At 39.7% G+C, this 24545-nt stretch overlaps 1 protein-coding gene and 1 long non-coding RNA gene across 8 annotated transcripts; one reads left to right on the forward strand and one right to left on the reverse strand.

The window, feature by feature from the left end:
* Positions 1–734: 734 nt before the first annotated feature.
* Positions 735–4485, reverse strand: LOC111923625 (uncharacterized). Its single transcript, XR_002861174.2, has 2 exons — positions 2733–4485; positions 735–2414 (listed from the first exon to the last, which is right to left on the reverse strand). It is a non-coding gene; the product is annotated as an uncharacterized LOC111923625 (long non-coding RNA).
* On the forward strand, positions 4444–22184 carry MLH1 (mutL homolog 1). 7 transcript variants are annotated; one of them, XM_086847003.1, is made up of 19 exons: positions 4444–4659; positions 5876–5966; positions 6094–6192; positions 7271–7344; positions 8445–8517; positions 8789–8880; positions 10240–10282; positions 10918–11006; positions 13246–13358; positions 13938–14031; positions 14565–14718; positions 15431–15774; positions 16521–16669; positions 18031–18139; positions 18983–19046; positions 19596–19760; positions 20663–20755; positions 21117–21230; positions 21757–22184. In XM_086847003.1, exons 1-19 carry the CDS (start codon positions 4553–4555, stop codon positions 21922–21924), a joined length of 2235 nt encoding a protein of 744 aa, XP_086703129.1. In that variant the 5' UTR covers positions 4444–4552; the 3' UTR covers positions 21925–22184. The 7 variants fall into 7 exon arrangements, with proteins under 7 accessions (XP_086703129.1, XP_086703137.1, XP_086703158.1 ...); XM_086847011.1 differs by having other exon boundaries at positions 4480–4669; XM_086847032.1 differs by lacking the exon at positions 10240–10282 and having other exon boundaries at positions 4514–4669.
* Positions 22185–24545: the final 2361 nt, after the last annotated feature.

Raw genomic sequence — 24545 nt, forward strand, 5'->3', positions numbered from 1 at the left:
CTTTTTTACAGCCATGTCTCATGTTACAGGACATGGTTTTGGGTTCTAGTTTTGCACAGTAGACAGTGTTGTGCCAGCCAGGCTTTATTTGCATCCCCTGTGCTACAATCCCATCAATCCCATGCTCCAATTATTTCTTAAATCTTATTTACTATTTCTTAATACTCTCTTTTAACTGCTCAAGGCAAATAAAGCAATGTGGACTTTGAAGGGGTCAATAGCAACTTACAAATAAGTTTCAAATATATTTTCTGAGGTTCCTGATATATTTGAGTTGGAATAGTAAGCACATGCTGCAGGTAATGAGTGGCTAGGACTTCAAAATGGTATCAAGTATCATAGAATTGGAACAGTTTGGATTGGAAGGGAGCTTTAAAAATCATTTAGCCCAGTCTCCCCCTGCAATGAGCAGAGACATCTTCAGCTAGGCCAGGTTCCTCAGAGCCCCATTCAACCTGATCTTGAATGTTTATAGGGATGGGGCTGCCACCACCTCCCTGCACTGTTCCAGTGTTTTACCAACCTCATCATAAAAGACTTCTTTCTTATGTGTAAAATAATGTATTAGATTTATATTATCAGACCCAAAACTAGATAGATATTTGCATTTAAGAAAATAGATTTTCTAATTAGAAACAAAGCATTCAAAAATCCATATTGTTTACTGACACTTAGGCCACCTCTTCCCAGCACAAGAAAGATTTTGGTAAGATTGCAGCTCTTCTACTTGTTGATTTTGTTTTTTTTAATTAAATGATCCTCTGTGTCTCAAGGGAAAAAAACTCACTACACTTTTTTGATGACTGTGGGACTGTTTCAGTTTCATGTCTTTCTAAGAAACTAATTCTTGCCTTCTGAAATTTCATAGCATTGATTGCTAAATATATCAGCTTTCATCTCTGGCATCTTAAAAAGCATTAAGATTCCAACAGGCTCTATCCATTAATTTGTCACCACTTCTTTCGACCTAACACTACTTCTGAGCTCTGACACCAAAATACACTGGTTATATCGTCCTAAATTATTTAAAATTGAATCTACTTTGGTTTTGATATGCTTTAATAAAAACAAATTCATTTTTTAACACACTGTCACAGAAAACAATCCAAACTGGAATGGGTCAGAGCAAAGCTTGCAAGGTATGAGCAGGCAGGGCTGACCTCCAGTTGGAGCAGATGCAATGCAAATATGAAGTCTTTTGGTGGCTGCTTGCAGCCAGAGAAATAGACTTTTTCACACCAGCTTCTATACAGAAATTAGGATTTTGGCACAGACAACAAAAAATTTTAATCTTCATGAAAGTGACATCCAGTAAAATGAGCTGCATCTCTGTGATACAAATTATAATACAGATATAAGGAACTAATGTGAAGATTTTCCTACTGGCTGGTCCAGGGCAGATGCTGAGCACGGGAGAAAATGTCTTCTGTCCCAGATTGAATGCTGAGATCCAGCAGTTTCCTTCTCCCATTTCCAGCTGCTCTGGATGACACTTGTGGCTGTCTAAGGCCACTGAAAACAGATTCATCCTCTAAGTTCAGATCCTGGAGCAGCGCCAGATTCATCAGGTCTGAAGTTCAGTGCCCCCCATGTTCCTGGTGCTTCCCAGGACAGTACACAGTCAAGGTGATTGTACAGTAGGTCACCCTCTCTTTATCCCTATTAACCCTTTGCTCCCTGCTTCACTCATCCCAACAGCTCCTGAATCTTTTCCTGCAAGTCAAAACAAAAGTGCACCATGGCCAAGATAGTTGTCACTGCAACCTGAAGGTTCAGGAAGCCACAGACAAGGGAGGTGGTGGGGCAGGACTGCTGTCTTCCACCTAGGTATTTTTGCCAAGGTCAAAAATTGGGGAACCTGAAGTCAGCCTCAAAAGGGGCTTTTGTGGAGATCTGTCATGCTTGGGGGGCACTGCAGGCACCTGTACATATGGCACCTGTATGTATGTAGGTATGTACTTACAGAATTAGACAGAGTGAAAATTTGTAGCAACCATCCCAGACAGTGCTGAGGACAAGATGTCCTTGGAAGGCAAAGCACCTTATAGCAAGGTGAGAACAGTCCAGGTCTCACACACTTAGTCCTTAACACTCTCAGAAGTGGTTTTGCTTCTTGCTCTACATGTTCCTCAGAGAGACTGCATCTTCTTCCCACCCTTGGCCAGGATTGTCCTGTTTCAAGTGACACCTGTGGAGGGATACTTCTCAGGGTAAGTTTTTCTTTCCCCTTCTGCAAAATGAAAACTGCTTCGTTTATTGCAGCCAGCATTTTACAATTACTGTACAATTTCAAAGATGAAGACAGATGTTTATGAAGAGGATGAGAAGAAGCTGAAGTTATATTACACTAGATCAGGAGATGCCAGTTGTAGAGCATCTTCAAGTGGGATGATGTTCATTCCTTGGTGCTGCAGCTACAAGCAAGACATAAAAAACATGAATATACTCTGGTGTTTTACACAGCAATACACTTGCTACATCACACTCACAAGGCACTGCAGAGACACTGCCATCCTGGAGAAACTTTGCTTCTCTGAAACCCCACTCACAGCTTGCCTGAAAGCAGCAGTGGTTACTGTTAAAGAAATGCAGTGAAGAGCTGTTTTGCACCAGGAGATGCTGGACTGCTACCATCCCAGTACCATCTCTTATTCGAGATGGAAAAATGAAGGCAGAGACAGTATCTCTTATAAAACAATATATAAAAATAAAAGGAAGAGAGATAATCTTACCTCCCTATTGATACTGGGGGCCTTAAGTTGTGAAGCCTTGAATGGGCCTCCAGTGCAAGTACACTGCATCATACAGACCCTGTCTGCAGAAAGGGTTACCTCATTTTGGTCATTCAAGCTGTTCTAGGATTTTCTTGCATGAAAGAAAATCCATTAATTTCTGCTGTCAAACAGAAAGGATGTGCACATGAGAATTCCTTGCTGCATGGTATGAAGTAGGACAGCCAGCAACTTTCTCCTTAACAATGGGCTGAGGTTCTTCTGTGGGGACAAGGGTTTTGTGCAGGACAACACAGGCCCAAAGCCATGCTGGATGTTTAATTCATGTGTGTTCCACTGACTCCTTTGTCTGCAACCATTCTGGTCAGGACTACTGTGAGAGACCAACAGGTTTCATTGCATCATGGCTATGGTCTCTTCCTCTGCTGCAAGGAAGGGAACAACTTGCTGTCTCCTGTACACTGGTCATGCTCCATGAGTCCCAGAACAAACAATGCATGAGTTGTACAGAATCATAGAATCATTCAGGGCTGAAAAGACCTTTGAGATCTTCTAGTTCAACCTTTGACTGATCACCACTTTGTCAACCAGACCATGGCACCAAGTGCCACAACTAGTAGTTTCCTGAACACCACCAGGGATGTTGACCCCATCACCTCCCTGGGCAGTCCATTCCAGTACTTAACCACCCTATTTCCACTGGCAGAGAAAGCAAGAGCTCTGCTCAACAAGTGTCTCCAAACCTCAAGAGACCCCAAAGCTTGGAAGTAGCTGCCAAGTTTTAGCCATTGCACACTTAAGGATCTGCTTTATATTTTTGAGTAATTGCTGAGTAACAATGTATACTGCAATTTTGCAGAGACATATATCACAATGGATACAGGGACACACTGGAAAGGATCCTGTGATTGGAGACATACACACAGCCAGTGCAGTCCTGCTGCCATAGGCAGAGCTCAGCCTTGATGGATGCCACAGCGCTCACAGCAATTCACAGATCAGAGTGGGTCAGGTTGGAAGAGACCACACTGGGTCATCTGATCCAACCTCCCTGCTCAGGCACGGCCACCCTGGAGCACATGGCACATGACTGCATCCAGAGGGTGCTTGAATATCTCCAGTGAGGGAGACTCCACAAACTCTTCAGGAAATCTGTTCTGGTGCTCAGTCACCAGGAAAAAGATTTCCTCATATTCAGGTGGAATTTCCTGAGCATCAGTTTCTTCCATTCTCATCCTATTGCTTGGCCCCACCAAGAAGAACCTGGCTCCATCTCCTTGGCATCCACCCTTTAGGTATTTATTTATACACATTAATGAAGTCCAATCTCAGTCATCTCATCTCAAGGCTGAACAGGCCCAGCTTCCTCAGCCTGTCCTCATAAGAAAGATGCTTCAAACCCCCAGCCAACCTTGTTGCCCTCCCATGGACCTGCCCCAGGTGCTCCAAGTCTCTCTCGTACTGATGGGCCCGGAACTGGACACAGCACTCCCGATGTGGCCTCACCAGGGCTGAGTAGACCGGTAGGACCACCTCCTTCGACCTGCTGGCAGTGTACCCCAGGATTTCACTGGGTTTCTAGGCCGCAAGGGCCCTGCTGGCTCAGTCCCAGCCCGTTGTGTCCCGGGACACCCGGGTCGGATCCCCACGGATCCCTTGCGGGCCCTGGCGGCTCCCGGCCTGGCCTCCCCTCCCTCAGCGCCTTCGCGGCGCGGCCTCCCAGCCGCTAGGGGGCGCGCCCAGCCCCGGCGGCGCGCGCGCGCCCCGCTCCCCGCCCGGCCGCGGCGCGAGCGCGGCTCCTTCCCTCCCGCGCGGCGCCCATGGCCGGCGTCATCCGGCGGCTGGATGAAGCCGTGGTGAACCGCATCGCCGCCGGCGAGGTCATCCAGAGGCCGGCCAACGCCATCAAGGAGATGATCGAGAACTGGTAACGCCCGGTCCGCTCCTCCCGCAGCCCGGCCGCGCTGCGTAGGGCGGGGTGGATGAGGGGCTCTGCCGCGGCTGACCCCGCGTTCCGGCCCCGCGTCCCGGCCCCGGCGTGCAGCGAGGGGCGGGCGGGAGGTCGGGTGCCGAGGAGGGGCGAGATGTGCCCGTGCGGAACGCATGGGAGGCAGCTCCGCTTGGAAAGCCCCGTTCATGTTTGCGTTTGTGTTCCGGCTTGTTTTGTTATTGTTTGAGAAATTCATGAATTGTTTGCTTTCGGTCAAGTCCAGCCATTAACTCACCACTCCAAATCACCGCTAAGCCATGTCCCTAAGCACCACATCTTCAAGAATTTTAAATACCTCCGGGGTCAATGACTCAAACACTTCCTTGGGTAGCCTGTTCTCTGCTTGACCACCCTTTCTGTGAAATTATGCATCCTAGTATCCAGTTGAAACCTCTCCTGGCGCAAATCGAGGCCTTTTCCTCTTGACCCATCACTTGTTCCTTAGGGGAAGAGGCCAACCCCCACCTTGGTACATCCTCCTTTCAGGGAAGTGAGAGCAATAAGGTCTCCCCTGAGTCTCCTTTTCTCCAGGCTGAATATCCCGAGCTCCCTCAGTCTCTTCTCATCAGCCTTGTGCTCCAGACCCTTCATCAGCTCCTTTGCCCTTCTCTGGACAGGCTCCAGCACTTCAATGTCTCTCCTGTAGAGAGGGGCCCAAAACTGAACATGGGATTTGAGGTGTGGCCTCACCAGTGCCAAGTACAGGGGGTCTATCACTGCCCTGCTCCTGCTGGCCACACTATTGCTGATACAGGACAGGATGCCAATGGCCTTTTTGGCCACCTGGGTACAGCTGGCTCATGTTCTACTGCTGTTAGAGATGCAGCACCTCCAGATCCTTTTCCACATGGCAGCTTTCCAACCAGTCTTCCCTCAGCCTGTAGTGCTGCATGGGGTTGTGGTCACCCAAGGGCAGGACCTGGCACTTCATCTTGTTGACCTTCATACCATTCACCTCAGCCCATCAATCTAGCCTGTCCAGATCCCTCTGCAGAGCCTTCCTACCCTCCAGCAGATCAATGCTCCTGCCCAACTTGGTGTCACCTGCAAACTGAATAAGGCTGCACTCAATCCTCTCATCCAGATCATGGATAAAGGTATTAAACAGAACTCTGTGATTGAAATTGCTTTCTTGGTTTCTTGGTTTCTGTAGTTTGGATGCTAAATCTACGAGTATCCAGGTAGTAGTTAAAGAAGGTGGTCTGAAGTTCATCCAGGTTCAAGATAACGGCTGTGGTATCAGAGTAAGTAAACAAAGTTGACAGGTTTATGCTGCTGTTTAATACTACCTTTTAAAAATATTTCAATTTATAAGTGTGTCTGATCTTGAAAAAACTTGTAAAGTTACTGTTGCTTGTCCCTTTCACATAGAAAGAAGATCTGGACATTGTATGTGAGAGATTTACTACGAGTAAACTGCAAAAATTTGAAGATTTGGCTAGTATTTCTACATATGGTTTTAGGGGTGAGGTAAGCTATTCATCAAGGTTTTGAAACTGTTCATTGTTGTTATTCTGCTGTACTGAGCTGTACATAGTATCACAATTCCAGTACTCTGTGCAGAAGCTTCTGTTTTCTGAGAGAGTCTGCTATGCAAATACAGTTTAAAATACATTTCAGTGTCTTTCAAGATTAGGTGGATGCCTATAGGGAGGTTTATATTCTTCTTGTTTTCTGGAATAAGATTTTTTTTTTTTAAACTGAAACAAAGCCTGCCTTCTCAAATGATGGTTCAGGAATGTACAGGTGGAAGGTGAATCTTCGATGTCAGACATTTGTCTAAATACCACACTTAAAACTAAATGTGCAAAATGTACAGTGGTCTTCCTTTGTTTTTGCTGTTAGACAAAGTTAGTTTTGCTGACCCCTCAGATATGCTAGTTCTTCATACTCTCGTGGATTCTATATAAACTCTGGAAGTGCAGTCACGGATGAGTTTAGCTTTCCCCTCTGGATGAACAAGGTATATGTGTCCTGTGCTCAGATACATAGATCCTCACACGCTTGAGAGTAGAGATTGCTTGGGTCCTCTCCTTACACACTTTAAACATATTCATCTTCACAGCCAGTGGAGTCTGGTCCTGAGTCTGGTTTTGTCTGTGTAGAAATGTCCTTTGAGTTTTCCAGGAAAACCATTGTGACCTAATTTTGTAATATTACTTATAGTCAAGAGAAAGGCTTGGGCAGGAGTGTGAGAGTAACAGCTAAAACCTTCCAGCTGGCTTCTAGTTAACACAAAAAAGAAAAAGGCACAACTTTAATAATTTTGCAAATTTCTTTTAATTATGCTATATAGTTAACCACTTGCATCATCAGAAATAGAGAAATATTAGGGAAGCCAGAAGGATCTCCTGGATAAAATTACTGGAAGTTTAGTATTTTAGATACTAGAATTTGTTTAAGCTTTACTGACCTGCAATTTCCTTGTAAGGATTTTTATTTATTACTTGCAAGGGGTATATTGAAATTTAATGATGGTGTTTAAAGTGTGGACATGCCTCAGCATTCTTCAGAGCAAGGTTTACAAACATGCTTTCTCTTTTCCTAGGCCTTGGCTAGCATCAGTCATGTTGCCCATGTTACAGTAACAACTAAAACAGCCGATGCAAAGTGTGCATTCAGGTATGCTACCTATTGTCCAGATGACTTCTGCTGCATGCAATAGCAAACAGATGTATCAATTTCAGAGCTCCTGTTACAGAGGAGGGTGTGGTAAGGGCAGAAATCAAAAAGACTTGGAATGTGAGAAAATGTATTTTTTCAAATTATAAAGCTAAGCTGTAGCTTAATAATGTATTTTAAAATTGGTGGCGGTAGGGTGGGGAGACAGAAAATCGTGAAAGAACTTCTATTTCGGTAGCTAATGTAGGTTAAACATTTATCTTTTTCTCCATTTCAGGATAAAAAGTTGTATATATATATTACGGGCATCACATCTGGCAAATTTCACAAGTCTCAGCACAGGAACTTACAGCTTAGTTTGTTATCATATCTTTACGATACAATAGGGGCTTTATCCTATCCAAAAAGAGTTTTGAATATTCTTTTGAAAACTTCATCTAAATTACAAGCTTTTCCATTAATTTCTTAAATACTTTTAAAAAAAGGGAGTGGGAAAAAGGAGGTGTTCTGAATCTTGGTTTTTCAAAAGACTGTGTGACTATGGTCTTTCTTGCATTAAATACACAGGGTATGTTAGAGGGAAAGAAAAAGTCTGTCCTTTGAATTTATGCATCTCTATAACCTGCTGAAAGACCTACATGGGTCAGAAATCTCTTACACTCAAAATCGTGTTAGTGTCAAAGGAAACAGATCTTAGAGTAAAGTCAAGAATTTCTTGTTAGCATAACTGAAGTGTAAAGTCTAGTGGAAGAATTGATACTAGGCTGTGTCTAGCTATTAAAGAAAGAAAAAAATGCAGTAATCCTACCTTTAGAGGAGAAATCTCAGTAATACAATTTCAAAATGCATATGCCATGATCTGCCTCCTTTCCTCTGCTATTATTCTCTTTCCCCCACTGCCCCTCTGGCTCTTACAGTCAATGAGGACAGTTTTACTCCAGCAGAAAGGTGGAGAAAACCAATTCTCAGTGTCCCAAATTCTTTGGAGGGAGGAGTGTGACAATGACGGGATTTCTTTTGTTTTCATCCTTTGTTTTCACCTGTCCATGTCTGCCTTCCTGTAAATCTGGATGTCTTACAACTTCTTATTTTCTGCCTAGAGCTACTTACAGTGATGGGAAAATCAAAGCCCCTCCGAAGCCCTGTGCTGGAAACCAAGGAACTCAGATCACGGTGGGTTTTTGTGCCAGTTCTCTCTTGTTCCTTTTCTGTTCCCCTTTCACCAATTACACTGTAAGGTACATAACAGCATCATCTCTGAAGCTGCAGTTTGTTAGGTGAACCAAGGGAGTTAAGGAATAAATTGAATGTTGATTTTCCATAAACCAAAATATTCCCAGAAAATTTATATATAAAATAAAAATTAACATGATGGATTTAGATGAATTCTACAATATGAGAGAATTTTAAAAATTACTTTTAATTGTGAACCTTTTCTCTGTAGGTTGAAGATCTCTTTTACAATGTAAATACAAGGAGGAAGGCTCTAAAGAATCCAAATGAAGAATATGCAAAAATACTAGAAGTTGTTAGCAGGTAAACTCAAAAGGGAGGCTCCTAATTTTATATACTGCCATGGAGAGTACTGGGGTTTTTCAGAGGGACTGGCAACTCTGTGTTTGGTGTCATTTTGTTGTTGGTGGTGGTGATTTTGTTTGTTACATTTTTTTAAACTATTTGTTAGTGTGCAATGTCAGATAACAGTCCATCCAATTTGATGTGAAAAATCCAGATAGGAAGCAGTGTATTCTGTCTGTGGCTATTAATTATTTGTAAGAACTTGAGCAAAGAAATGGTGATGGACTTGGATGAGTGAACTCTAAATGTACCTGGGCTGAATAGAATTCATGTAAAAACTGCCCAGGAACATTGAGATTTGGCTGAGTACAGAAAAGTTGAATGGAAAATTAACATCCCCAAAAAGGAGTAATATCTCTTTAGCTACTGGTTGTTCCCTTCTTGGGCCATTTGGTTGTATCTTTTGCCACTGCTGTAGTCTCCCATAGTGTGCAGAGGTTTTGCAAGCAGGATCTGCACAATTTAAGCAAAATAATTGCTTTTCACTTTCAGAAGACACAAAAAGTAGCAAAGAGTTGCAAGACTGTATACCAAGGTTTAGTCTATTCCCCAAATAAACTATTTAAGAACCTTTACTGGGTTAGCCAGACTTCAGCCAGGAGGTAGAGGGTCAGATCCTGCTGCTCTGTTGAACAGGATGATCTGAAATCTTGCTGAGTTACAGCCCTCCAGCTCATTGGTTGTTATTTTTCTTTAGGACTTTTCTATTACTTGATTTTGGGTCTTTTTCCCTCTCAAATTTTTCAGTTCAGTCACAGCAGTCTGATCTTTGTCTGCATTTTTACCTTTCTCATCTTGCAAGGTTCTATGGTGTGTTTTTTCTCTCAATGCAGTAATTTCCCTCAAATTTTGAACCAAGATTATGCAGCTGTAGTGAATTAGATATCAGCCATGGGATCACAGGTAGCTGAACTGTCTGGGTAGGGGAAGTTAGAAGGGTGGGCCAGCCATTATTCAGATGCTTTTCCATAGTAATTGAGACTTGATTCTGTTATACTGAGGATGTTTTCATGGGGTTTTTAGTTAAACCTGTGCAGTGAAACTGAAAAAACAGGTCTGTAGAAGCTGATTTTTTTTTTTTTTGAGAAATAAGCTAAGCTAATCCTTGAATTTCTTATGGTTACAGTTGAGTTATAAATAGAACACACCTGGTTTGGGTTTTTTTAGCTGTTCAGTCTTCAAAAGCTCAGTTTGGCTCAAATTGGTGCCTAACAGGAAGTGAAATTGCTTGCCCCATTACTAGCTGATTTTCAGCAATTGGGGAAGCAATTACCTTTTCTTCCACATCCTGCAGACTTATATTGATCTGTTTTTCAGGTATGCCATCCATAACTCAGGCATCAGCTTTTCAGTTAAAAAGGTGTGTAGATAAAGTCTTTGTAACTTCACTGTGAGTCTGTATGTGTCTGTGTATATATACATAACGTGTATATCTGAAAATGCCAGAAAGTTTGCACTGTATCTTTTGTAACAGGAACAGCACAGAGACCCTTCCCTGATACTGAAATGAAGGGTATGTTGGTGCACTTTGGATAGAAAGCACATCATTTAGAAGTAAACAAGACAAAAATATATTTGTCAGGAGTTTGGAGGATTCTGTGTGGTCAGTGCTGTATTTGGTTTAGCTTCATGTGTTGTTTCAGCTTCTCTGAAGGGCCTGATTACCAAGTAAGAGAGGCAATAAGGAAGAGGCTGGGGTAGATTATCTTTGTTCTGTGCCATTCTTGATAATTATTTACTGAACTTGAGTGTGTTCCTCACTTTCCAAATTGGAATTACTAGCCTCAGTGCATCTGATGTGCTCTAGCTGATCTTGTGAACATGTGCCATTTACCATCCATTGCTCTTTTGATCATAAATATGTAAATAGGAATACAAAAATATAATGATACATTGTTCCCTGCATTTTTTTTTTAGAAATGTTACTGTTTAAAGTATTTTTAAAAGTTCCTCTAGAGAAGTGAATTGATTGATACTCAATCCTACTCTCTTTAGCAAGGTGACACCGTGTCAGATGTTAGAACCTTATCCAACGCCTCAACAGTGGACAACATTAGGGCCATCTTCGGAAATGCTGTTAGCAGGTACGTTTCCTTTTGATAGGAAGCTTTCCAGTGAGTCACCCTCCCTTTTCTCTTTAAAGACCGTGGCCTATGATAACTTTTCTTGTTTTCTTCATGGTTAATTTCAGAGAAGAGGCAGTACTGCAATTAGAGAGCTCTCACTTCTTTTCAGAATGTATGACTTTTTTTTTTGTGCACCTAAAGGGAGAGGAAAGTTACAAAGCTTTTCCTTTAATGCACTGAAAAGGAACCACCTGCTTGAAACTTCCTGTGTGCTCGTGTAAAAACAGCAAGCTGAACCTGTGTTCTCTACAAGTTCCTAGCTTCTTCCTGTACCATGAAAATTCTTCTTACTGTCTGCTACCTTAGAAATTTTGAAGCTACTGTTGTTTCTTCCTGAAATCTTATGGTTTCCTATTTTGACAAAAGCTACATTAGCTGAAGCTGTGGAAATCAGATAGAAAAAGTTAAAAAAACAAAAGATCATCCTTTGAAGATGTATCTGCCATTTTAGGAAAAAGTCTCTTTATGAGACTTTTAGGACTTTCAGCTGTGAAGAATTCATTGTATGAATTTGTCCCATGAACATTTGGGTGTCCCTTTGATTCTATTCTGTTATTGACTGAAGTCAAGCTTAACATTAAATGAATGTAACTTCTAATTCATGAAAACACCTTTAGGAAGCACAGAAAAATAGAGAAACTGCTAAGTAATGAGGTTTGCAGTGTTCTATGTATTTCATTGCTGTGCATTTGTTTATTTCTGCTATGGATACTCATTTGAAAAGAGTTTTTCCTTTGTATGGTTCGGGATAAATTGTCCATTTCAAAGTAAATGTTTTGATAATTTCTTTTCAAACAATAATATACCCAGTTCAAGATGGTGTTAAAAACTGAAGACAAATAAAAATGGCACTTGGTATATATCGAGGTTGAATTGGAAATAAGTAGCCCTTAAGTCTGTTCTGTGCTAACTTTAAAAGTTGGCATAATGGCTTCCTAGAGAGCTGTGCTCACAAACTACCAAAATGGATTTTCCTTGACTAATGCATTATGAAAATTATTAAAACTGTTATGAAAATAGTTAATGTTAGGATCTATGTGCATGAGCAAGAGAGGTTTTTACATTTTAATGACTTCTTAACAGACTACCAAGACATAATAGACTAGTAATAGTAGACAAAGTTGTCCAAGTAAAAATGTGTTTGTGCTTCCCTGGCTGCAGAAAATTTTGAAGTATTCTTGTTAATCACTGTCAATGACTTAAACAATGAAATTCGTATTAGAATTATCAGCAGATTATAATGCTGTGGATACTGTGATGTGTTACAGTACTAAAAAGATAATGGGGGTAATTTTACAGATTCCAACAATATTACCAGTTTACACTTAAGAAGAGGAAATTATGTAATTCAGGTTAAATAATTACTGTGACCCAGAAGTCAGTGTTTGAGCTCTCAAATAATTCTAATATTTTCATTAACTGTGATAGAAAATAAATCACTATATGAAGTAGTGAGACTTGAACAATAGGCCCTGAGCCAAAGTTGACCTTTAGATGAACCTTCCAACCATATGTTTTATGATATTTGTATCTACTCATTAGCAAAATACACATGATCATTAGCAAAATATGTAGTGTGATAAGAACATATTTATCTTCCCAAATTTAGAGGATGGACAAGGCCATGAAATCAGACTTCTGACCTTGTTTGGAGGTATACGGTCAAAGCCAACTCCCTTGGTTCCTCCTTTAACCCCGGCCAGGCTTTGGCTGGAACCCAAGAGGAGAATGAAACCAGATGTTTCCACATTAGAGTTATGTGAGCTTTTTTATTAAACAAAATAAAAGCTGGACACTCTCCCAGTGAAGGTGGAGTCTTCACCTACATGTGGACACACTGCGTGGGATTTCCCACTTACCAGGAGTGGCTGTCCAGTGCTTTGCTGTGGCTAGGGCTCCCCAGCTGATGTGTGAATCTGGGTGATGGTAAAGTGTTGGGGTCACTGATGATGTATCTTCTTAATCATTGTAGGCAATCTTTTTTAGTAATGATTAGGTTCATTACTTATATTATCCTTTTGTAATTCTTTGCTCTTTTGAACTACAGTTAATTACACTCATTCCTTAAAGCTTGTGTCTGTGTCTTTTGTGTTGACCCTGCCAACTGGCAAAACAGAATATCACTGCTTGTTAGTACTGTTCAAAATTTACATCAACAGAACTAATTTTTTGTTTGTGTTTCTGTTAAACTTAATAGGGAACTCATAGAAGTGGACTGTGAAGATGCAAATCTGGCCTTTAAAATGAAAGGTTACATCACAAATGCAAACTACTCTGTGAAGAAATGTATATTTTTACTCTTCATAAACCGTAAGTTTTAAAAAAAGGCAGCATCTTGTACATTCATATGTTGCTTACATAATCAGAAGAACAAAACTTTCTGAAGATCTACAAAGTGCATGAGCATTCTTAAAAACATTTTTAAGAATAAAAATTACAGTTAATTGTAAATCTTAAAGTGTTTTTAGATTTGCAATGTTCATCACACTTGGCACTGTATTTAGTGAAAAACAGCTAAGACTGGACTTAAAGAAACTTCAGAGTATCGAGGTTATGGCTGTGTCCTGCCACCTTGCATAGATTGGTCTCTCCATTCTCCAGCGAAACTGGCATGGGTTGCAACAAACCTTGACTATGAAATAATGAAAAGGTAGTCTGGTTATTTCAGTATTTGTGGGAAAAAATACTTTTAAATGTAAAACATGCTGAGAAAATACAGTCTATTCCTTGTTGTATATGAAGAATAAATACGTCTTGGAGGAAAATGGGTAAAACGGGTTCCCTTTGAAGACACAAAGCATGAAGATGTTTGTCTGAAGGAGTAGCTGGGCACTGTGCAGTGTGTTTTAGCTGGGCTCTTTGGAAACAGCGCTGTGTTCTGTGTTTCAGATCGGTTGGTAGAGTCAGCTGCTATGCGCAAAGCCATAGAAACTGTGTACGCTGCTTATTTGCCAAAAAGCACGCACCCATTCCTATACTTAAGGTAAAGTAATAGGAAGAAGTAGCCTTTTAATGCTTTCTTGTAGGATATAACTAGGGTGAGTAGGTTTAGAAGGACACTTCTGTTCCTCATGATAATGTTGAGCATTGTACTGAGGTAGTTCATCACCAGGCAGGAGCTAATTAAATTAACATTAAGGAAATCTTAAGAAGACAGACCTTAGTTTTAGAAGTAGGTAGTATCTGTAATTTCAGCTGAAGTCCTTTCCTATTAATTCATGAGACACTGCAAGTAAAAGATATTTCTAAAAGTGGGTTTTTGTAGTTGGACAGTGGAAGAGGTTGGTTTAAGCTTACCTGTATAAACTCATTTTGGTGAGTGATTTTGGATTATTTTTTAATTACCTAAACAAGTCTGACTATAATATAACTTTAGCAAGTTTCAGGATCTTGTTGACTTCTTTGTATGGAATAATGTCACCAAGCCTGACAAATTTTGTCAAATTTGAACCAATTTTTGCTTTCTCTGCTATCCATGGGTTATTTTAGGTTAACTTCTTTTAAAATGTTTTCCAGCCTGGAAATAGCCCCCCAGAATGTCGATGTGAATGTGCATCCTACAAAACACGAGGTCCATTTTCTTCATGAAGACAGTATTCTGGAGCGTGTGCAACAGCATGTAGAGAGCAAGTTACTGGGCTCTAATTCCTCAAGGATGTACTTCACTCAGGTGAGAACATCTATGGAGTGATGGCAGTTCTGCATTATTTTAATGATCAGGGATAATTTATTCTGTTCAATAGTAAAATCTTCGCAGATATGACACAAGTGTACTGGTATCTTTGGAACTTTGCTCTGTTTCAAGTCACTTTAATATATCAGTGTTAACAATATGGCAAAAGAGAGAAAAAGAAGTATGATAAGATTTTAAGTACATTTCTGTCAAGTACCTGATTAGTTGTCTTGATTTTATAAGTATGTTAGCCTTCACATGTGGTACATTGTTTTTTTTTATTCTGCCCTGATTTATGTGAAGATGATGTGATTGAGGAAACTGTTCTGTGTATTTGATAACACTTTGTATTTAATCTTACCAGAAAAATAGTCAGAAGATACTCTACTCTCTCTTTATGTAAAGCATAGCATAAGAATTACTAGAATTTTTATACAAACTAATTTTCCTGTGATTTTTCTACCTTAAAGATTTTTTCTTTTGAGACAAAGGAATGTTAGCTAATGATTTCAGCTGCCAAGATGATGACATTCACTCTATGTGGATAGCAAGTGCAAAGCTGGTGGCCTTTTAAGCAGCTGACACTCTGTTGCTAGGGGTTTCAAATTTGCCTCTGAGCAGTAAGGTACTGTGAGAAGTGTGATTAATCTTTCTGCTCCTTTTTTTCTTGTTCAATCTCTTCTCTTTGCTTCCTCATGTCTGAACGAAGACATTGCTTCCAGGGGCTGACTGCTCTTCCAGTGAGGTTGTAGCAGCAAACTCTTCTGTGGTTACCAAGGGAACCAGCGATAAAGTTTATGCGCATCAGATGGTCCGCACTGATTCCCGAGAGCAGAAATTGGATGCTTTTCTTCAGCCAGTGAACAACCCCCTAAGTGCAGGCCCAACTGAAGTGACAACAGAGGTTAATGCAGGACCTCCAGAGGGTGCAGACAGGCCCCAGGATGCTGAAATGGAAGAAGTCAGTGACCTGGTTGAAATGGCTGATGTTCAGGAGGATACAGGGGGGCTGAGCAAGAGTGGATGCTTGTCTTCTGAGACTGTACTTTCTCGGTTAGTCCCACCTTTCCTAAACTGGTGCAAGGCTACCTATTTGTTTCATGGCATAGCCCTGAAACTATAGAGTTTTCTGATCTCTTTGGACTTCTGCTTTTCCAGAAGGGAAAAATTCTCTAGATTAACTTTTCATGACATTTTATTGAGAAATTAAACCTAATCTGTGATCTGTAAATTATGTAACTTGTGATAAATTTAGTGACTGGAATATTGTTTCTGTGCTTACTGAAAGGCAGGAAGCAGCATAAATAATGGCATTAATTTAATGTTCTGACTCTTCCTGGAAGCCTTCCTTTTGTGAGGTGTAGAAACTACATCACTGAATTTGACAGGTGAATTTTACCCTAGTAAAGGCTAAAGTGCTATAAACTTTATAGCTCTTGCAGAAGCTGTTCTGAGGGAATCTGATTCCCTTTCCCCAGTATTACAGAAACATGGGCATGGAGAAGAAAATCATTAGAAATACAAACATTTTTGATGTATCCTTTAAAGCCCAATCTGCTTGGTGCTTAAGCAACGGCTGCCTGATGTGATTTGTATTAGAGTGTCACAATCTCTCTTAAAATTCTGAACTACCCTTTCCTAACAGATTATTCCTCAGAAGCAAAAATAAAACTGTCTTTCTGGGAAACTGCATTTCCTGTGTTAACATACAGCATGTGAATTGAGCATCTCATCTGTTGCTGTGTTTGGTCTAAGTGATAGGAGAATTGAACATAATTCGTTTTGTTTTGGTATGGCAGGAAGAGACCACGGGAACACATGGACGTGGAACTGGAGAAAGATGATACCAGAAAGGACATGACTGCTGCCTGCACCCCTAGAAGAAGAATTATCAACTTGACCAGTGTGTTGACTCTCCAGGAGGAAATTAGTAACCAGGCACATGCAAGTAAGCAAGACCTGTTTCTCAAAATTACTATTATTCCACCAACTAAATATGACTGTTTGAAATGGGAAAAGGTATTTAAAAGGAGGTCCAGTGAACTTACTGTGCTGCTAAGCAAGTTTTTAACAAAAGCTTTTGCTTTTCATTTTTATTTGTATCTGTCCCACTTACATGAAATGGTGAGACTTGTAAAATACTCTCTTTTTTGTTAAGAGTTGTTCTAGACAAAGGTAAAAGGTTTGTGATTCTTTCTAGGGTGTTTCCCTCTTAATTCAGTGTCTGAACGCAACTTACACTGACTCATACCCTTATTATTCACATGTCTAAATGCTAGGAATCTCACATCCTGGTGGTTTTGTTTGATTTATTTTGATTTTTCTGGTTGTAAGAATTTGGGATGCTCCACACAGACATCTGTAATAAATAACTTTTATATAAATTGATAAGAATCTTAAACTTTAGAAAGCATGAACTTTTACTTGTGCTCCAGTAAATGTTTTGCAGAAGACTGGTAATTCTGACCCAATCAAAGGGTTGTCTCTGAATCTCTCAAAATGCATGATAATACTTGTGAAGCTGCCTCAGGTTGTGTCTCATCGTCACATCTGTAAGAAGTTCCTAAAAGAGACTGGAAAGAGAGAAATCCTTTCTCAGTCTTTTATATTGGAAAGCATAACAGTGGAATTAGGGTAGCCTAGTGCTTTGTTCGTGCCATGACTGAAGTGCCAAACATCAGTAACAAAGCTGCTCCCATGTATGGCAACTAGTGAATTTTTTTTTTGTGGAATGCCTAAAATGAACTCTTTTATGAAATCTGACTTCTCATACCTTTCCCAGCCTTCTCACTCATATAAATATATATTTTGAATAAAGGTTACTTTGTGAGAGAAAAGTAAAGAAATTATGAAAAACATTATTATGGACCTGTTCTATCACACCTCTAGAATTCAGTTTGATAATACCCAGATTGTGTTGCAAAGCTGGTTTACACCTGCAGTTTTTGAAGTATGTATGTGCTCCTCACCAATCTCTTGTGGCTGGAAATTAATTTTGAAAGGCTATTCATACACAGGGACTTTACTTTTATTTTTTTCTAATTTGCACTTGTAGTTTAAATGTTAAATAACTATTCTCCTTTATGCTTTAATAGTATGAGTTTGCAGAAAGGTTATTAATATTTCAAAACTTGTGAATAATTGGTCATACAAGGATATAAGATGAAGCAGGGGTGTAGGAGTGACTGAACAGTAACCTGAGACTTTCATGCTAAAAATACACAAACCACTCAACCAAATAAATGAGGGCAGGGTTGCAACTATGAAATGACATTCTTTTGTTTCTTCCTCACCTCTCTGTTGTTTCAGAACTTCAGGAGATGCTACATGAGCACTCATTTGTTGGTTGTGTCAGTCCTCAGTGGGCTCTGGCCCAGTACCAGACCAAGCTGTACCTTCTCAATACAACAAAACTCAGGTAAAGGAGTTGTTAGACCTGTTGGCAGCTGAAATAAGTACCAATTGTGAAGCTAATTAGAAGAAGGAAGGAAATGACAGGGAAAACAACATTGTTCTCTTGTCTGTCTGTCTGAAAAGTCATGGGGCTAAAGATTAACATTAATCATTCAGAACAGTGGAAACAAGTCTGGCACACTTGGGAAAAGTTGCTGGAAATCAGTGTAATTAAAATGCCAACTACTGTGTTGTGTACTCACACTCAGTGGAAAGGGAAAGGCTTTCTCTTGCTTCATAATGATCTAGATAATCTATGATCATCATCATGATTCACTTCAGGATCATGGTATAAAGCAGAGGCTTCAGAAAAGTCCTGGAAAACATTGTATCCACTTGGGTTAAGTGTATCTGCAGGACATGATTATAACATTAAATTTGTAATTTTGCCTGTGCAGCCTTACAGGGCCAGCTACTTTAATTTTTCTAAGAATTCAGAGATTAGACTTAAGATAGACATCTATTAATTTCCCAGTTTATTTGCATTTCTTACAGTGCATATTCTTAAAGGAATAAAGAAGTTGAAATATAAATTATCAGTGATTAAACTGATAGCAGTTGGATACTTGAGTATGTAACAACCACATTTCTGCACCAGTGTGGCTGATGATGTCAGAAACCAAGAAACACATTTAATTGTAAATATCTAGACAATGCAGGTGAACCCTTAAACTCTTGAGTCAAAGTAAGATCCTTAGTAATAGGACTGGATATATATGTCTGATGTTCCTTACTTTCCCCTCTTAATTATGGTAATTTGTAGATATGCAATCCTGTCCATATAATTAATTTTTGTGCTTCAATTTAGCCAAGAACTCTTCTACCAGATACTTATTTATGACTTTGCAAACTTTGGAGTCTTAAGGTTGTCTGTAAGTATAATTTTACATTATATCCTATAGAAAAAGTTTTTTTAGAAAATGTATTTACAGTATGTCTGTCCTTTCAGATAAATGCATAGTTTTAGTTGCACATTCAGGTTGTCTTTTGTCCACTATAGGAATGTTGTTTTGTTTCTCAGTAAGAACAGAAAAGAAGCAAACTTAGTACTTTTGTAGCTGCTACTGTTAAATTGTCATCCTGGCTGCTTGTTATTAGTGTCAGTTGTAGTTATTTACCAAGTTTTGCTGTTGCTCATTGCATTGGGACAAATAATCACTTGGAACATACAGTCTGCAGAAATACGGTGTTGATTGCCAGTGTTTATCCTGTAAAATATCACAGTGCTCAGTGGGATTGTGGACTGCAGAGAAAGAAGAAAGAGATTCATACCTTTTTAGCTTGGTTATGATAAACAGAACTGTTAGTGCTGCAGGCCAGAAATAGTGTATTAGAATTAATTAGTATGTGAAGGAAGAAGTTACAGATTTACTATAGAGTGTGCTGATCATTAACCAAAGTTTTGCCTTCTTCATTTTTAGGAGCCAGCTCCTTTATATGAGCTTTCAATGCTTGCTTTAGAGGATCCTGAAAGTGGCTGGACAGAAGAAGATGGCCCAAAAGAAGGGCTTGCTGAATACATTGTAGAGTTTTTGAAAAAGAAGACTGAAATGTTGAAAGATTATTTCTCTCTTGAAATTGATGAGGTGACTGCAGCTATTACTTCTGACAGTAGATGAATGGTGGACTTGGCAATGTTAGGTTTATGGTTAGATTAGATCTTAAAGGTCTTTTCTAATCTAAATGATTCCGTAATTGTATATTTTGGTGACAGATAACTGCAGCAGCTTGCTTGCAGTGCTTACTATCACTAAGAACTAGTTCCAATAAGATTTTAGATAGCATAACCCTTTAATTTAAAACTCTCAGGACTTAGGCTGCCTTTAAGAAGGGTGCTACAGTCACAGGATGGGTTGGTTTGGCAGGGACTACAGTGGGTCATCTGTTCCAACCTCCTTGCTCAGGCAGGGTTGTCCTGGAGCACGTAGCATGGGATCATGTCCAGATAGTTCTTGAATATCTCCAGTGAGGGAGATATTCAAGAACCCCCTGCCTCTCTGGGCAATCCATAATTAAGTCATTGCTTCTATAACTAGAATGCAGATCTCTTAACCAGCAAGGTGTGCATCTTAACCAAGTCTTAAGTCAGACAGGGCTGCAGCACCACTGTGGCTCTCAGTGTGTCTTACTTTGCGTGGCTTAAGGCATCCCTTACTTTCTTTATACAAAAGTGAACAGCTTCATCAGGCTCAGGCACTTCATTTGGATGTTTGCCTGGGAAGTGGTATCTATGTAACCTGGAGCTAGAGGAGAAGGTTGAATTCAGCCACTCCCTGAGCTGAGTGGCTTAATACACACCTTGTGAAAGTAAACACCACCAATAAATCTCTTCGTGCAATGTCTGTCTGGCATTGGGCTTTAAAAACTTGTAAGGCTCACTGAGTTTGGTAAGAATCAGTCTTAAAATATGTAAGAGTTTTTGGTGCATTTGGTGCATTTACTGCAAGAAAGAACTTTTTTTTACTGAAGCAGCAGTGTTGCCTTGCAGGAAGGAAATCTTACTGGGTTACCACTTCTGATAGACAACTATGTCCCACCATTGGAAGGACTGCCTATGTTTATCCTGCGCTTGGCCACAGAGGTATAGTCTCTCAAATTTATTTTGTATTGATGCATAATTACTTTTTTTACTTTAAGTAATTCCAGTCTGCCTTTGCAGTCTTTGGTGCAGCTTAAATGTGCTGTTATGTTTTCCAGATGCTGTTCTGTGATTACTGATTAGTTATGCTTTGGTTTTGTATTCATAACTACTGACTGTCTGAGCATCTATTTTGACTTAAAAGCCTGCATTCCTACCCTGTTTTTCATTCTATACCTTTACTTTACCAGGACAAAAATGGCCAATACATTAATATAAATTTTCCATATTAAGAATATCTATGGAGTCTCTCTGCTACCCAGATTCTATAAAATTACTTTTTTTTTTTTTTTTTTTCAAACAGGTAAACTGGGATGAAGAAAAGGAGTGTTTTGAAAGCTTGAGTAAAGAACTAGCCATGTTCTACTCCATCAGAAAGCAGTATATAATAGAGGAATCTAACCCAACAAACTCTCAGGTATGAGAATACTGTAACTAGTCCTGTGACCAGATGACTAACAACATACAGGAAACTTCTGCTCTTTCAGATATGGACTTCTAATCCCAGCTCTTTCAGTGAACTGAATCAATTAGCAGTGTGGCAAGATTCTGAAAGTGTGTGGCTTAAATTTTCTGAAGTATTATAGGTATTGAGGGAACCTTTTAACTTTGGGCATTGCAGTGTACTTAATATTATTACAAGCCTTCTTGGCCTCTGAGTTAGGAATGTATTTTTTATGCTATATTTTTATAGAAGAATAAGGATGCATATAAATTAAAAGTACAACCTGATTGTGTCTAAATATCTGCCTAATTGATCAGCTAAGCTCACCCATTCTGCAAGTGACTTTACAGAGCTTAGAACTGACTGTATAGAATGAACTTTTCTAATACCAGCAGAATTTTACAATTGCTGTAGTCTTACATAGTAAAGTTTTTAAGGCATGCTCTCCTCTAGTTAAACAGAACCTCAGTTTGTTTGTCCTTGTTTTCCCGTATTTCAGAATGAAGATTCTGACTCTGGTTCAATAACATGGAAGTGGACTGTGGAACATGTGCTTTACAAAGCTTTTAGGACTCATCTTTTACCTCCTAAACACTTTGCAGAAGATGGCAACATTTTGCAGCTTGCTAACCTGCCTGACCTGTATAAAGTTTTTGAAAGATGTTGAGCAAGTAGTTATTAAAGACTGTTTTTTTTAAGATGGACACCTTCCATTTTCATTCATGTTACCTTGAGTTTTACTTAGTTGAAGATAAAACTGGAATCTTGATGGAGGAAAGAAAGAGGGGGTTTAGTACCCTACTAAACTGCTACCACCACAGTAAATTGTATATTTTCTTTTTGTTGATCAAAGTATAAAAAAAATCATTTTTGCTGTGTCTAAACCCAACGAAAATCCCTAAAATAAAATCGCCACTTAGACTCTGAGTTTCCCTATTAACCAATCTGCTAACAGAATACACTGCTACTGAAGAAAATATACTGGGTTTGTGATTGTGAAGTGATTGTGGAAGAAGACAGAGCTTAATTTAGTTGAAATGTGAATGCTTTAATTTCAGTTGTCTATGGAAATCTAGCTAGGTTACCTGCATTCTCTTGTTTTAAGCATGACAGCTGTCTGACAGTACTTGCAATGTGAGTGTACATGCAAAACACTTAAAATCATGTTACCGCAAGAGTTAGTCTTGCAGTATTTCAGAGCCCTTGCTGAAATAAGGCCAATCCTGTCCTTTTTAATCAAGGAGTCAGAGAATAAAAACAGGAATGTTCTGGCAGATAGTAAATGAGCATGCAGACAATAATATTCATTGTCTTGAATTTAATGAGTAGGGCTTGGGAGATCTACTTTCAAGGTTGTGTCCCCACAGGGAAAGTGTTTTTCTAAGTCCAAGAGACATCTAACATCCAAACCAAAAGGGAAAGCAAGCTTCATTTTTGCACTGTAAAGATTTCTGTTTCATTTGAAAGCAGCTGGTACAAGCAGAAGCATTAATCTTCTTGGACTGCCGAGGTCCCAAACCCTGCCTCTGAGAAATACTCATGAAGGGCAGCAGTTTGATATGAGTCTAGTCTTGTGATTTCAGCATACTGCTGTATCACTCTTCACATGTAATGCTTCATAAGTAAGTAAATTTGATATTTAACATTAAAAGCTCCCTCTCTGGAACATTTAAAAGAACCTGGACTCTGATATGTATATGTGAGAAATGTCTCTAGATCACCACAGGCGTGCTTATGTTATATGTTAAGTGTGGCAGCTGTCTGCTCTTATGTCATGTAACAAATGCCAGCTCCTCATCACAATGCTGTGTGGGTTCCTGAACCCCCACAAAACTAACCCCCCTCAAAACCATAACTGTATTCTGAGTTATGCTCATTTTCTTCTCATTTTTTGGTGTTTTTCTCCTTTTGGTATTTAATAGAAACCTTGATTACATAGTGCAAAGTTTCTGTCACAATATGAAAAATTCTCATAATAAAGCTCAAATAGGTTTTTTTTTTTTCTTCTAATCTGTATATAATTTCAGAGCATTAAGCAATCTGATACAGTTTAACTGATTTCCTTTGCATAAAAAAATCCAGGAAGTCTTTTTTGCAAAGTATACTTTGAAGTCAAGATTGCAATAAATCATCCATTAAAACATTCCTGTCACAGATACATAACAAGCAGGATTCCAACTTCCTTGGCAAACTATCCATGTATGAAAACATGGCATCTCAGTTAACTCACTGTGCAGAGCATCCAAGCCATGTACCACAGGAAGAAACATGCTTGTTTAGGAGAGGCTTGCAAAATCCCTACCTGACATCTACCAAATATAACTTCACATGTGGTACCAAAATACCCACCACCCCAAGGATTTCCTGTCACCAATGCATAAGGCTTGTTCAGCTTTGCAGTTTTTGTATTAATTCCCATTTTTCTAAGTACTGAACTGCAGGAGGAAGCAGTCATTGAGAATAGGTTGAATTTCTTAGATATTAGATATTAGTAGAGGAATTTCATATTGCAGATTGAAGATGTTCAAATAAAGTCATGAGTCATGCACCTACATGAAGTTCATAGGTTTAATGGAACTTTGACCTCCTATCTCAGATGTGTTTTTCTCACTGAATTTAATCGCAGAATCTTTAGGGTTGGATTTGGCATCTGGAGATGATCTGGTCCAACACCCCTGCCAAGGCAGGGTCACCTAAAGCAGGCTACTCAGGAGCACATCCAGGTGGGGTTGGAATGTTTCCAGAGAGGGAGACTCCATGAACTCCCTGGGCAGCCTGATCCAGTGCTCTGCCACCCTCAATGGAAAGTAGTTCTTCCTCCTGTTGAGGTGGAACTTCTGGTGTTTTAGTTTAGTCATTGCTCCTTGTCTTGTCGCTGGGCACAACCAAAAAGAGTCTGGCACCATCCTCTTGGCACCTGCCTTAGAGATATTTATCTGCTTTAATGAGATCCCCTCTCAGTCTTCTCTTCCCTAGACTAAACAGGCCCAGGGCCTGCAGTCACTCCTCATAAGAGATGCTCCACATCCTTGGTTAGGAATGTTCCAACACTGATAATGACAGCTTGAATTTCTCTTTCTTCTGATAGTTTATTCTTACCTGCATCCTCTGAAACAGATCTTGCCTAGTCTGAAACGATGTAAGGGATAACCTTGGTCCTGGTTTATATTTTCATTCAGCAATTAGAGAAGAGAACTTTAGGAAGAGTATACTGAAGCCAATGCGAGAAAGAAGTGATGTGCCATTATCACTAACATAGCCTCCCTACAGGCAAACAGTACTGTAACA

Source organism: Cyanistes caeruleus, chromosome 1 (genome assembly GCF_971803275.1).
Source record: "Cyanistes caeruleus chromosome 1, bCyaCae1.hap1.1, whole genome shotgun sequence".
Lineage (NCBI taxonomy): Eukaryota > Metazoa > Chordata > Aves > Passeriformes > Paridae > Cyanistes > Cyanistes caeruleus.